The 15,945-nt window shown below is 41.3% G+C and overlaps 1 protein-coding gene across 2 annotated transcripts; it reads left to right on the top strand.

Moving 5' to 3' along the window:
• Window positions 1-928: 928 nt before the first annotated feature.
• Window positions 929-15,010, top strand: EBAG9 (estrogen receptor binding site associated antigen 9). Of its 2 annotated transcripts, none has more exons than XM_072410731.1 (8): window positions 929-1,113; window positions 4,533-4,604; window positions 5,803-5,901; window positions 6,481-6,559; window positions 8,678-8,827; window positions 10,791-10,898; window positions 12,981-13,069; window positions 14,580-15,010. In XM_072410731.1, the coding sequence occupies exons 3-8, from the start codon at window positions 5,819-5,821 to the stop codon at window positions 14,698-14,700; spliced, it is 630 nt and encodes a 209-aa protein (XP_072266832.1). In that variant the 5' UTR covers window positions 929-1,113; window positions 4,533-4,604; window positions 5,803-5,818; the 3' UTR covers window positions 14,701-15,010. The 2 variants fall into 2 exon arrangements, with proteins under 2 accessions (XP_072266832.1, XP_072266833.1); XM_072410732.1 differs by lacking the exon at window positions 929-1,113 and adding an exon at window positions 2,376-2,397.
• Window positions 15,011-15,945: the final 935 nt, after the last annotated feature.

Here is a 15,945-nt window from a genome sequence, read left to right as displayed (position 1 = left end):
CCACCATCCACCCCTCCCTGCACACACTGCCCACCATCCTACCCCTCCCCGCGCATACTGCCCACCATCCTACACCTCCCCGCACACACTGCCCACCATCCTACCCCTCCCTGCGCATACTGCCCACCATCCTACCCCTCCCTGCACTCACTGCCCACCATCCTACACCTCCCCGTGCATACTACCCACCATCCTACCCCTCCCTGCACACACTGCCCACTGTCCCACCCCTCCCTGCACATACTGCCCACCATTCCACCCCTCCCTGCACATACTGCCCACTATTCCACCCCTCCCTGCACACACTGCCTACCCACCATCCTACCCCTCTCTGCACTCACTGCCCACCATCCTACCCCTCCCCGTGCATACTCCCCACCATCCTACCCCTCTCTGCACATACTCCCCACCATCCTACCCTCCATACCCCCCATGTATCCTCGCAGTAACATGCACACATTTGCTGGTACATAATAAGCCCAGACACTGAGTGTTACACCCTGACAAGATACAATGTGTGTTCTTTACATACAAAAAGTACAAGATAGGGGGCAGTACACACACACGCATACAATATATATATCAGCTCTGTGCAGTGTCTATGGAGATGTTGTCAGCCAATCACACTCACTGTAACATCAACCTTTCCTATGGAAGTGTGACGAGAGGAGGGCGGAGCCAGAAGGTGGGAGGAATCATAAGAGATTTTTTTTATCATACAAACAGAGGCGGGGATATCCAGGAGTCTCCTTTGATTGTACGATAGACTGACTAGTCTCGCCTTCTGATTGGTTATTTACTTAGCTCCCTGTTCCGATTACTGCACGAGGAAGAGCGCCTCACTACACTGACACAGTCAGCTGACAGGAAGTAATCCAGCCAAGCCCCTCCCTTTGGCAGCGTCTTGTTACGATTTGACAGGACGGTACGTCATGACGCTGGCAGCGTGCTTGTGTCAGTAGCGTGTCCTGGCAACGTCAGCTGGGCTGCTCGTGGCCATAGAGGAATTGTACGCCGCTGCCTGACCACATAGAGCTTCGTATGCTTCTACCTGATGGGATCACCGCCGGTCACCTACCACTCCACTCCGGGTACAGCCTGCTGAGCCACCGGGTGACTACCTTTAGTATTATTATCATATTGGCCCCACTGCATGCTGGGTCATTATTATCATCAATACTGAGCATTGCATGCTGGGTAAATATTATCAATACTGAGCATTGCATGCTGAGTAATTATTATCATCATCAATACTGAGCATTGCATGCTGGGTAATTGTTATTATATTCGATACTAAGCATTGCATGCTGGGTAATATTTATTATTTGTATGGTTTTCATGCACTGCATTCTGAGTAATTATTATTTTTACTATGGTGCATTGCATTCTAGAATATTACAGTGATAGCTAACAAAGATAATTCGTTCTGGAATCACACTCGTTTGCCGAAATGAAACTAAAACACAGCTCACTGCTATCACACGTCCACTAATGCATTTGTTAGCCAAGGCCGAAACTCAGCGGGAAAAAACTTTGTTAGCCGAAAAAATCATTAGCTGGGTCACTCGTTAGCTGATGTATCACTGTATTAGTTTTATGCTGTGTGATATTTTTAGTCACATAAATATAATCTGTTCTGTCCATTTTTATTAATAATACTATCAGCATTGTGTCTTTACTGGTAAATCCATGCCAGGTGGTCACCACTCTCCTACTTACATTTATAACTACTGAGCATTGCTGGATTATTATTATAGTACTGTTCTCTATTAATATATATATATATATATTATTACATGATAGGCAATCGCTGCTCAGGGGGTGTTCTGGCTGTTCAACTTGTCCTATTATAGCCGGGTCATTTTCCTCTTTTCATCATTACTATTAATAATATACTCTGCACAATGGTTGCTTACTCCTATTATTGTGCACTACATTCTGTATGAGCATGCATGCAGATTCCAAATTCTGAACAGGGGAGATGAACATGATGTAGAATGCCACCTGCTGAAGCCAATCTGAGTGTTTAGCAAGCGTCGATGTATGATAGATAAAAACTGGTTTAAATGAAATATATAATGTATTGTCCCATTCCTGGTGGGGGGTGGGAGGAAGGTGTAGGTGGGTTGATGGCAAGGAACAGAGCTTCGGCAGTCTTTTGACATGTAGAGTCCCTGCCCTTGTCCACCAGAAACTCGGTCTCTTCTCTATCTTTGGGTAGACAGGAGATGACTTTACCAGTGTTTACAATGGCCAGCGTAGATTGGAGGAAGAGGCTGTAGGCTCTAGGTTTTGGCAGTTGCATTTAGAGTGAATTCAGTCTGGCTGATAACAATTTCATTTTCACCTCTAAGCAGATCTGTCCTTTTGGCAATTGGCTTCCTCTCCTGCTGATAGGTATGATCGTGACTTCTGTTCACCTGTCCATGCTCTGCCTATTGTGAGACCCATGTGAGTTCTAAAGTGTGCGCTTCCCATACTCCGATCCGGCAACTGGTTGTCAAGGCACCAAGCAATGCTTTAGCATTGGAGGAGTGAAGGAAACATGCATGCAACATGCACATGCATCTTGTTCTTTATCATACAGCATATCGAGTGAGTGTGTGGATGGTAATTATCAGCAAACCTAGCAAAGGCCGGTCAAGGCAACCCGTCACTGTGCCCAAAATGAGGTGTAATGTAGTATTAAAAGTTAAAGGAATAAAAATATAGAGGCTTTCTTTATCGTTCGTTTTCAGAAGTCCAAACTCAATGCTTTCTAGTGCACCACTGAAATAGAACAAGCATTCAAAAAGTGAAGCATTAAGGTCAGGAGTAGGCAAACTCCGGCCTTTAGGCCGGATACGGTCTAACCAGTAGTCTGTTCCGGCCTAATGCCCCCCTGGTCGATCCAGCCTAATCCCGGCCAGCAGGGGTCGACAACCAGCGGCTCCAGAGCCGAATGGGGGGGTAAGGGGACATTCCCTTTCCTCTGTATGCATTGTGGAGGGGAGGAATTTCCCTTCAGGGGTTTCCTGGGGGGGGCGGAGCCATCAGCGCGGGACTCTCTCGAGAGAGTCCGGCCTAGTGTGCCTTCTTGACCTCCAAAAATGACCTAGTGCTCAAAAAAGTTTGATGACCCCTGATTTAGGTGGACCTGAAAAAAATGACTTGCTATATTATAGCGAACATTTAGAAAAGATATTGGGGCGGGGTAATACCCTGAAAAAATTGCCTATGGCTGGATTGTCCCCTGAATATTAGCAGGTGCACTTCTGGCATCCTGTGCCTTCAGCCCCATAGCTGTATATTTTCAGTGTGAGATCTAAGGCACTACTTCCTCTGACTGATGGACTCTTGCTGGAGACTCTGAATACATAATACTTTCCCTTTATGTAGATGGCCACCCTTATATAGAGACACAGAACAAAGCGTGGTGAGTCAGTAATAGTAAAAGAAGAGAGACCATAAGCAATACTGAGGACTAGTCCTTTGCTCTCTGCCGGACTCTTGTGGGCATAGCTTTCAGGGTTCTTCTTTTAACTTTATATAAAGGGGTAGACAACCCTTATATATAAAGTAAAAATGTAAGTCCAATAAAAAGGGTGCATCAACGCCCCTGACCAGATGGGAGCACAGAGCCTCCCGGGTTACTTACATTACGCATCCCGGGAGGCTTTTGGCTGCTCCTCCGGCACATGCCCAAGAAGGGGAAAGAGATGCTGATCTCACGCATTATTCCCCTTTACAGCAGGCCACATTACCCGATCTCGCACATGCACTGCGAGATTGGGTGAAGTAGCAAGAAGACAGGAAGAGGCGAATCGTGGCAGCGTTTTCAGGACGGCGCAGGAACATGTAGAGGAAAATTCCAGTGCCAGGTAAGTTTTTTTTTTTTTTTTTAACTTTAGTTCTACTGTAAACCCTGTGAACTTAGTCCGGCAGTTGCATGGAAAGCAAGGATGTGCTGGGTATTGCAGCATCCTACACTGAGCTGCATAAAGACATCACCTGTCCTTTTCTGCAATAAAGACTTGCCTGAACCCTCAGAGTGAAACTTTAGTTCCTCTTTAAGTTAGCCATTCATACATATTATGCATTGTGCAAAAAAACACAACATTTTTGTGTGCTTAAACACAGAAACTAAAATGCAGCTCATCAGCCATTAGATATGGAGCCTGCACAAGTTCTATGTTTTATTTTCAACTGGTTATCCTGTGAGTGACAAACATCCAGTACCAGGTATTAAAAGGATGTGTGTGCCATCAAAGGGACTTTTGATTCCTTATGCATAGGGACTTCTTGTTTTCTCATGGTTTAGGAATGTTTATTGATTACTCCTTCCAGCATTCCTGGAATTGCCTTTACAGGTTTCCTCCTGTATGTGCTTATACTGCAGTGTTCATTTTGAGCCGATGTTTCAAGCAATGCTAAAACTTGTACTGCTTGAGAAAGCTGCTTTTTGTGTGTGACCTTGTCATTCTGAAACTATTGCACCGAATAATGGTTCACTTTATTCTGCTGATATCTAATGCTTGTTGTTTTGTTTCCAGTGAAAACTACAAACTCCTATCTATGATCGTCAGGGAACTTTGAATGAAGCTTGGAGGAGCTGCATAGCCTAGGTACTTATCTGCCGATCACAGTGCATGGTTGAAAGGATTCCCACTATCATGAAATAAAAGCTGAGACCAAGTTCCATCTTGCCATCCCACATCCTTTTTGGCCCGAAGGCAGTTTTCTGTAATTGCTTTTAGAACAATGGTTTGTTCCTTGCATTTGGAGCTGCAAATACTGTGAATACTGCTATTGTAAAAGGCTACTGAACCCAAAATACAAGATATCACACATCAGGAAACAATTGTTAAAGGGTCAGCCAACTCACAATTCAGCTGTTGCTGAATGCTGCAGAGTTAAAACGCCTGACATTTTCTTACATTTCTCAGATACTCCATTGGTTAAATCTCTGTGCTGATTGTCATCTGCACACCTGCATTGGTCGTTATTAGAGGGTTTGCACTCTTATTTCTTTTATTTTTTAGAGAATCTTTAACCGTAGATGCTGAAACAAGCACAATTGGGGAATTGCAGAAGGTGAATTCCACTGTTTGGGTATCCAACACTTGGAACATATGAATATACCATATACATTTTAGGTATAAAACCCTTGCCAGGTTTAATTTTGCTGTTTTTTTACCACTGGCAAATAGAAAGCTATAAAAACTTGACAGAAAGTCTGCCACTTCCCTACTCTATTCAACACTTTAAAAAAAGTTTGTGTTGGGTGGTTCACTTTAATGGCTAACAGTATAAAGAAAAATAAATTCCATCCACTTGCCCTGGCTCTCATCACCAGTTAGTTGATTATTGCCTGTTGGCATGCTGGTACTGCAGTGTAGATACTACTGTTTCCCTTCTTGCTTTTTGGATAACGCGCCGTCGCCTTTAGTGTGTGGTAGGAAGCAGGTACAGGAACCCCTCTGCAGAGCCAGATGCTACCAGGGGCATAAGACACCAGTGTCCCCCCAGCCCCTTTTAGACAGACCATCCTAACCATCCTCAGGAACCACCCGGCTGTTTTTTGGTGATTACTGATGAGTTGGGTCACAATACACGGGCTTCCACCCGCCTACAATTCCTTACCACCCAGCTTAAATTCCACCTCCGCCTACAATTTCTTACCACCCAGCTTAAAATTCTGGGTTGGGCATCATCTTTGAGACTCTTTTGCCTTTTTGTTATCTCCCTGTAAGAATGCTAATGTCCAGAAGGTGAGAAGAGGATATCATGCAATAATAAATATCATTTTTAAATGTATTCCAGGTAAAGTCTGCTCAGGATGGCGGTCACTCAATTTCGGCTGTTTAAGATTTGCACTTGCCTGGCGTCCATTCTCTCCTTTTTCAGGAGGTTAATATGCAGGTAACTTTACATACAGTTTATTCTTATTGTGTATCACTTGACCATTTTAGCACATATTCAGAACTCAAGCTGAATATCTAATAATCTTAGGTTTTAAATTCCCAGAGACAATCCCAGCAGACTTGAGTCTAATGTTTATTACTTCTGTAATTTAGGTGATTTGTTGTTTATTATAATGTTTCCTGACCTTTTTAACATAGGGGGACCCTTGAAAAAAACTTTCAGATCTTTAAGGAACCCCTGCTATAGTTACTAATATCCACTGCTCACATTACATTAGGGGGAAGAATGGCTCCTCCATTACTGGCCAGTGGGAAGAATATCACGCTTACACATAGCCAAAAAGATCATCGGTATCAGATAAACTGACCTGAGAGGCACATACTGCTCATTGCTCCCTAGGCACCCCTAGCAAACCTGGAGGAACCTTGGTTGGGAAATTATGATTTAATATAGCAATTTATTATGAATATTATTAATACATCTCCAGATTATGTATATTTTTTTTCTAGATACAATTTTTTTTAGTGTCAGTTGATCATATTCCCTAATGTTTCCTTTTTTTTATTCTTCTTCAAGGTCAGGACGCGGCAGAAAGCTTAGTGGCGATCAGATAACGTTGCCAACAGCAGTGGACTACTCATCTGTTCCCAAACAGGTTTGTGGTTTCTCCAATGTAAACCTTTAAAACGGAAAACTTGTTTAAGGCCTGCACATGAAGGAAAGCCGGGATTGCTGGGTTTCCCTAGCAACCAAAGTTGATGCTGCTCATGCTCAGCTTTGTCTCCAGAAGCCTACAGCGATCAGGCCGGTAATATGCATTGTTACAGAGGCGACGTCGCCTGTCCCTTTCTGCAATAATCACCTGCCTGATCAAGCATTTGTAAAAGTGGAACTTTAGTTCTGCTTTTATATCTTGTATACCATGTCTTTTGTACCAGTTCAACGTCCTTTAATGAAGTGCTGTGACTGTGTGCAGACTGAGAAAGCCACAACAGTGTGTGAACTGTGTCCTTTGCAATATCTGGTAAGAGGTGGAAGAGGATGGTCTTAAGTATTCCTGTCTGTAGATGGTATTTGCTATTAAAAAAAAATGTATTTCCTGATGCTTTTAATTGATTTTACTAATGGAAGTAGAGGGCTGGTGCTTGGGAGAAATTCTTCAAATATTAGAATGCCATGCTAGGGCAATGGCAGTCTGGAGGAATTAATATTCCTAGGTGTGTACCCCCTTGGGTAACTCATGTGTGATGCTGATCCTCTATAATCTAAAAGGACTGAATTGAATTACTTGAAAGGGGCAGGTCAGGGAAGATTTGAGACCTGCCTTGGGATCAAGTACTCCCCCACGGCTCCTGGTTGTTGGCACCTTGCAAGCTGCCCAGTCACTCGCACCACAGTTCTGGTTCTTAAAGAACAAACATCTGCACATTTGACAGCTGGTATGGCTGACTGTTATCACTCATTCTCTATGGGGCTGCTGCGGGGAGACACGTCATGTAGCGCCTCCTGTGAGGTACAGGCTCACTGGCATGAGGAAGTGGTAACCCCATTGCGACCCCAGTGCTAGTGTGAGCATAGTTTTAGGCTGAGGAGAAAAGGCTAGATGATGCTGAAAGTCCAACAGCAAGGGAAATCAGAGTAAGAAATTTCTGTATTGGCAAGGAGACCAGTAGGGCTGGAGTATAATTTTAACTGTAGGCTCATATGTTGGATAAGGATTACAACATCTAACTTAATATACACAAATATAAGCAGTATAGTAACTTGACAAGTAATGTCCCAGGCTTGAGTGTTAGGAAAACGAACACCGGACACATGAAAAATAGAGACATCCTCTTCTTGCTTGAGGAATAACTATACTGTCACAAAAAAGTCAAGTTATCTTTTGTCCCCTACCTATTCTTGTAAATGTAAATTTAATTCTTTATATGTGATGTGCCATTTACTGTATATAATTTTAACATCTCCTTTTTTAAAGGGGCAAAAAATGAATGGTTAAAAAAAAAATCAAAAAAACAAAACAGCCCAACATATCTAAGGACTAGTAAGCTGCAATATGTTACCCTTTTGTTCTGGAATTTAAATACCCAAACTCTAGCATCCATCTAGCTCACCCAATGATTTTTACTTAAGATTGGACGATGGAGATCTGGGTCTTGGCAGCTAAGCTTTGTTTGAAGGGCTTTATCCACTATAAGGTGGTTATGCATTTGCAATAAAGGTCTTTAAAATGTAAACCTGCTTGTAGGTAAAATGTAGGTCAATAGAAGGTCAGCTGCACCTTTAAGTAAATTGTGAATGGATGTCAGAAGCATTTCAAACTAAAAGAAAAATGACATAATAAAACAAACCCAAAGTCCATAACATATGTATGGCACATTGAGGAAGGGTAAGTTTCTTCCTCTCTGGTGGGGGAATTGTGGATAAAGTGGTAATACGTTTCTCGAATAGCATTCTGATTATTATGTGTCTTTGTAAAAAATAGTTTGCATAGTCAAAAGTAGGTTTTAATTAGCTTATAAATACAACGATGAACAATTATCTTTACCCTTATAAAGAAACCTAAACTGAGAGAAAAATATGCAATCTGCCTTAATTGGCGCCCGGCATATTTAATGTGAAGCCAGAACTAAGTATTGCAGGCAGTGGGTCAGTTAGACAAATAGCAATTTTCAGCAGTAGACCAACTTCAACAGCCTCTATAATTCTACCTGTGATACTAATGCACAAGTTTAAAGAATTCATTTTTTTTTTTTTTGTCATTCCCCTAAAGGTGGAAGAATGGAGCTCCTGGGATGATGAAGCCCCCACGAGTGTGAAGATTGAAGGTGGAAATGGAACTTTAGCTACACAGAATTCAGTGGACCCAGAGGAGCCAGACTACTTTAAGGACATGGCGCCAACCATCCGGAAAACGCAAAAAGTGAGTTGTTTTTTTTTGTTTTTTTTTTAATTTTAAGCAAATTGTTGTTCATATGCAGCACACGAGGATTAGATGATCAACCAGTACTTATGTTTTATGTTAGAGACTTTTTACATTCCACCATATCCCAATAGCTCTGTATTGGATTGTAGAGGTGGAGGCGATTTGCGTACTGTGAACTCATTGATCTGTTAAAGAAACCAGTTTGGAATGATTTTAGTTTTGTCACTTGGTGTTATCCTGCTAGAAAGAGCCATTAGTAGATGCTACACAGGTGGTCATAAAGGGATGTTCAAGCAAGAATGCTAAACAGAATTTATTTGGTACTAAGGGCTCAAAGCGTGTCAACACCACCAGCCTACATTGTTGATACAAGGGAGGATGGAGCCACACTTTCATGTTGTTGAATCTGAAATCTGACCCTATCATCCAAATATCACAGCAAAAATTTACTCATCAGACCAGGCAACATTCTTCTAATCTTCTCTTGTCCTATTTTATTGAGCCTGTGTGAATGGCAGCCAGTGAGCTGGTGTATCCCATCTGCTTCAAGGTTCTACATTGTGTGCATTTAGAGATGCTCTTCTGCATACCTCGGCTGTAACAAGTGGTTACTGTGGCCTTTCTAAAAGCTCAGACCTCTGACATTAACAAAGCATTTTCACCCAGATATCTATTGCTCACTAAATATTTGCCTTTTGCAGACCAGTTTTTGTAAACCCCAGAGATAGATGTGTATGGAAATTCCAGCAGATCAGCCATTTTTAAAACCGAGCAGCTCTCCCAGCACCAACAACCATCCCACATTCACAGTCCCTTAAGTCACACTTTTCCATTGTGATATTTTGGCCCTGATTTATTAAAGTTCTCCAAGGCTGGAGAGAATACACTTTCACCAGTGAAGCTGACTAATTGAGCAAACCAGGAAAGGATTTCCTAAAATTAATTTGCTATTTGTTATCAAATGTTTTCAATCCTGGGCCAGATCCATTCTAGGTTTGCTGGATCACCCAGCTTCACTGATGAAAGTGTATTCTCTCCAGCCTTGGAGAGCTTTATTAATTCAGACCCTTTGTTTGAACTTAAGCAGGTCAATTTGGCAATGTCTTAATGCCTAAATGTATTCGCTTTCTGACATATGATTGGCTTACTAGATACGTGCGTTTACAAGCAGTTCTATACGTGTACCTAATGCTGTGCCCGGTCAGTGTGGCTGGACATGATTATTCATCATTTTGAATATTCTGCACCTGTTTTTCCAGTTATAGTAGTCAGAAGGCTGGGTTCATTCTGAACAAATGCATGCTCAGCTGTTACACAGGTGCAGGACATGGGCATGTGTATGATGTGTTTATAACATCTTTGTAAATTCATTGCTTTATTTTTTAACGATAAATGTTTGAACTCTGAGCTGTACAATGATTTTGTTTAGTGTAAGTGGTTATGGCAAAAATTATTTTTGGTAATAGATTCTACTGTCCATGGTATATCATACCATTTGAAAAAAATGATTTTGGTGTAAGTGACGTTGTCATGGGAAAGGTATAAGGCCGCCATTGCTGACCTCTCCTGTGAGGATGCTAGTTACCTTGTTATTTCCTGATAGTTTTGGCTTTAATACTTTCTGAATGTTTGTCCCAGAACAAGCATGACGGGGACGAATACTGACACAAAATACATTGCTTGTCCCAGGTTCGTGACTCGGTAGTATTGAAGCCGGGCAACTGGTGTTCTTAACAGAAACAAAAGCCAAAAATTGCACCCTAATACCTCCGGTGCATTTCTTTTGGCAGAGTCACTTTAAATATAGTTGTAATAGTATTAACACCAGAAAGTTTGTCATGTGTTGCCCTGTCCTCTTTTTGATCACCTGGCTAAAGCTTTCCCCCCCGCACAGCTTAAAACAAACTCGGGGAGAACAATGACATAAACAATACACTGATTTCTCTGATATTGTATGCAGATTGTGATAAAGAAGAGAGACCCCGCCAACTACAGCATCCCAGATGGCAATATGGGCTTCTCTAGCAGACTGGCAGCCGCTCAGGATATTTCCTTCGTTCATCAATCTGTGAGTAGATCTGTCTTCCTTTGCCCTTTCACTCCCCAATTTATGTTAATAGAACAGAGTGGCAAAACTGATGTTCTGGTTTTGGATTTATGCATTTCCCTGGCAATGTGACATCTCCACTCCAATGCTCATCGTACCACCCTTACAGCTATGGCTATTTGTCTTACACCAGCACTCTTCTAAAAGAAAGTACCCAGCCCTCCGATGAATTTATTTTAACATTAATATTGTTACACATCAATCTAAGTGACAATAAAGGAAATTGAAAATACACTTTTCCTTTTTAACATTATTAATACATTTTATTTGCATGGTTGTGATTTTCTACTTGTTGATCAGGATTCCTCCATAGGTTGCTAGGGAGTTCCTTCAGCAATTAATGGTGTGTGCCTGTCAGGTCATGTGGCACCAATGATCCTTTTGGCTATCTGTAAGGATGACATTCTTCCCAGTGGTCAGCAATGTAAGAGGCAATCTTCCCACTGACCACAACATTAATGTACTGTGAGCTGTGGATTTAGTATTTATAGAAGGGGTCTCTGAAGAATTAAAAGTTATATCAAGGCATCCTCCTTGTTAAATATGGGAAGGCTGCACTAGATCATGCATGGTACCATTCATTACAGTCACTACATGCACACTTCTGGATACACTGCCCTAACACTTTAGGTTCCTTTTTGGTTATTCAGGCCTTGCATCCTGATACTCTCCTGGGCATTCAGCTCGGAGGAAGATTTGCATTAGGATTTGTCGTTGACCGTATTTCTCCAGCAACAGCATAGATAAAGAGAGCACTGACTTGCTCCTGGGACGTTGCTCCCTTGCTGGTTGACGCACTGCAGAATCCTCACTTATCCAACAAGGGAGCCGTAATGAAGCAACGCCTTGTACTTGTATTCTTGCTGTATGCTGTATAGCTGACAGGTGCTGATAGTGACAGAATTTCTTGTGTGACAAAATTATGAAGAATGAATAAGAAATTCATGCAAGAGACCTAAATCTTGGAATTCTTAAATACAAGGCCAACCTCTAACTGTTTCCACAAGGTCAGAAGTGCACAATTGTCTTAAATTTCACTGTATTTTATAGGGTAATGACACTTTTTACTGAAAACTCCATAAAATATAACATTTAATATAATAGGGGTTATACCAGGGGTGGGCAAACTTTTTTAGTCAGGGGCCACAATATGAAAAAAAAACTGCCAGTGGGGCCGGGTCGATGGTAGAGTGGGCAGGGTTATGCCATCATGTTGCCCCTGAACGTACCTGCTCTGTCCGGTGCCACCCTGAGCAGGGTCAGGTGAAGGACCCCGCCGGAGGGGCGCACTGGCCAGAGCCGCAAAACGCGTCCCCGGATCTGAGCGTGTGATGGGAGAGTGGCCGGGTTGTGTGCACTCTTTCATCGCAGGTTTGGAGCTTGCGATGGGAGGAGAGTGGGTAGTCTGTGTCACTTCACACAACCCACCCACTCTCCCATTGCAGGCTCAGATCTGGGGACATGTCTCACGGCTCTGGCTGGTGCGCCCCCCGGCGAGGTCCTTCTGACCCTGCTTGGGGTGGCACTGGCCAGAGCCATGGACCACCCAAAGAGCCGGAGAAACATCCCCATTGGGCCGTAGTTTGCCCATGCCTGAGTTATACACATATTTTTGTCTACAGAGTGCATTTCTAGTTTCTGCCACTAGATGACAATCTGAATACAATTTTTAGCAGAGTAGTTTTATCGCCCTGTTTTTCAATAACATTGAACTTTTATAAATGACATTAATATGAGATATGGATTCATTATTTTTTTCCACACATGTCTAGCTTTTATATTTTTGTTTGCACCTTTGGTGATTTTTTTTTATTTTTTTTTTTATCCCAGCTATTTATTAGTATTATATTCTCTTTTTTTATCACTTCTCTTTTTGCAGTTTGTTTATATGATCCTTACAATATTAAAAAATAAATCCTGTTGATGAGCTACACAATGAATCTTTGTTTTTATGCTGTGCATCTTCTTACCTGCTTTATTTATTTCCAATTCAAATTCAAAGACATACTGTGTCGTGTTAATATGGTTTTTGCACATTTTCAGACGGAATTGGGAGACTTGGAGACATGGCAAGAAAACACCAATGCTTGGGAGGAGGAAGATGCCACATGGCAGGCTGAAGAGGTTTTAAGGTATAAGGGCAGTTTTTTTTTTTTTCTCCACACATTCCAATCCTAACAGTGCCCCGTGTCATGTTAACATTGCAACACAGAGTCAGGAAGTACTAAACCCTTGCTATCAAACTGATAAATAAGTTTTTGAATAATAGTGATATTAGAGTATGTATTTTTGAATTATTCCCCTGGAAAAGTGTCTTAAATGTGTGCACAATTTCAAATAATGATTAACTAGAATAAATTTAACCTCCTAAGCGGTAATCCCGAGTGTGACACGGGGTGGATTTTAGTTGCACAAAGCGGTAATCCCAAATCACACTCGGGGTTACTTTAACCTAAAAGAAAAAGAGCACACCTTTCTCTGTCGTTGTCCCCTGGCGTCCTGCTGGTTCCCACAGGTCCTGGAGACAAGTCTGCCTCTTCTAATCTCCGACCGTGAAGTCTGCAGTACAACTGCATCTGGGTTGTTTCACTTAAAATTAATTGTGGTATTGTACACAACCAAAATTAGAAAAGAGTTGTCTCTGTCCAAATATTTATGGATTTAAATGTATAATACATGTTAAACTATATTTTTTTTTTTTTGTGTGTTTTTTTTATTTATTTATTTTTTTAAGTTGATCATTAAATGTATTAACTATTGGACAAATATTGGTGAGTTTTGCCTAAGAATTATAGCCTACAAAATGAAAAATTACTTTTCATGCAAAAAAATTGTATCAATTTTTGCACGGAAATATGCACAGATTCAGATCGCTAGGGGGGTCAGTAAGAGAAATGTAGGATTCGATTTGCTGTCAGTAAATTTTCACACAAATTTACAGGGGGATCATTTATAAATTTTCCCCATAGGTGATACTGATATATTTAAACCAGGGAATTCACTGTTGGCAAAAATGTTTAAAGAATGGTGGTAATTTTAGTAATGGCTGAGTTTATCTGTAAGTGGCAGACTGTGATATTTGGGAGCAAACGGAACAGAAATCATTACAACGACTTCATGGAAACCTGTGCTGAGAGAAATACAAAGGTTACCTTTGATGCCTCTAAAATTGCTAGTTGTCTGGTATGCTGATCCAGCCTCATACCTCTGATGTTAGAATAATGATGTTGGTCAGGAAAACAATGTAGGGTCTTTTCGATGACCTTCTTGTTTATGTCATAGAGAAAGTACTGAAACTACTGACTGTAATAGCCAAGTAAATGGTATTTGAATATCAATCTTTCTCACTACAGGACAGGCCGGTAAGAACAGTTATTGCAGAGAGGATATGGCCTGTCTTGTTCTGTAATGTACATTGCCTGATAGCCAGTTTTTCAAGATAAGACTTGAGATCTACGTTAAGATCCTACAATTTCAGCTTTGCAACTCTGGATACAGATATACCTTGCTCACTAAGCTTGGCTGTGATTTATAGTGTGACTCTCCACAGTGCTTACATTTCTTTTTATGCATCTTTAAAACAACATTTTTTAACATAATATGAGCATTTATTATGAATATTTACCAATATGTCGATTATAGGCAGCAAAAACTTGCTGAACGGGAGAAGAGAAGTGCAGAGCAACAACGGAAGAAAATGGAGAAGGAGGCTCAGCGTCAGATTAAGAAAGATCAAAGTAAAATTGGTGTGAAATTATCCTAACACCAGAGATTTATTGGCAGGCCATGACGCCCATACAGACGTTTTTACACATTTTCATGCTTCTCCTCAGACCTGGATGATGAAAACATTCTGACGAGATCAGGTGGCTGGGACATGTGGGGACAGGAACCCCCTGACTACCTTTTTAAGACTTTGCAGCAGATCACTATTGCCTACTTAGACTCTGCATGAGACTTTTACAATGAAAGGAACACAATGGTGTAAATAATTCCTTGGTGAAAAAATTACTGCTCCCCAATGCTATGTGCAAATATGTAATTATGGAATAAAGAATTTTAAATAAACATCATTAATGGTCTTTTTTTGTCACTTTGAATGTGTAATCTATGTATCTGCAAGGTATGAGAGGTAATGTTGAGTGGGACTTCAATGTTTTGCCAAAAACAAAATAATGATGCTTCATTATGACAGGTGGGCAAAGCCAGGGACCTAGTGTAGAGATCTGGCATCTAGAATATATGATTTCTCTGCATAAAGAAAAAAATCTGCCAAACTGTATATTAGTTATTCCTTTAGGTCAGTGGTTCCCGGGCTGTGTGTCAGAAGCTAGCGACAGTGGGCAGCTCTCCTCATACTGCTTACACAGGAGCTGCTGAGAATGGCAGAGCAATGTATGTAGGGCTTACACTTCTCTGCCTTTCCCAGCAGCTCAAAAACGCAATAAGTATATTGCTACCATAGGTTTTCTAGGTTGCCTCATACCTTTTATATGAGCAAGGCAGCTTTTTTTGTTTATGATGGGAATGAGATACAAAATGGGTAAGATAAGTAATGGGTATTTAAGATAAAGTTTAAATCCATACCTAATGCTTCATAAAATAGATCTAAAGATATGCTTGTCACATTTGTTGCAAAGCAGAACTAGATCTAAGAAAAGATTGTATAATAAATATTGGATAACGTCATTAGTAGGTGTTTTTAAAGTCCATTTATATAATAAATATAGACTGCCACATAGCAAACACTGAATTGGAGCACAGTGGCTTGGAGGTTAGCACTCAGACCTTTGCAGTGCTGGTTTGAATCTCAGCCAGGACAGTTATCTGCATGGAGTTTGCTGGTTCTCCCTGTGTTTGCGTGGGTTTTCTCCAGGTGCTCTGGTTTCTTCCCACATCCCAAAAACATGCAGTTAGGTTAATAGGCTTCCCCCAAAATTGACAGACTGTGGTAATGATACGACTATATGGTAGAGACATTAGATTGTGAGCTCCTTAGGACAGTTAC

Source organism: Pyxicephalus adspersus, chromosome 5 (assembly GCF_032062135.1).
Source record: "Pyxicephalus adspersus chromosome 5, UCB_Pads_2.0, whole genome shotgun sequence".
Lineage (NCBI taxonomy): Eukaryota > Metazoa > Chordata > Amphibia > Anura > Pyxicephalidae > Pyxicephalus > Pyxicephalus adspersus.
This window is presented reverse-complemented; position numbering and strand designations above follow the sequence as displayed.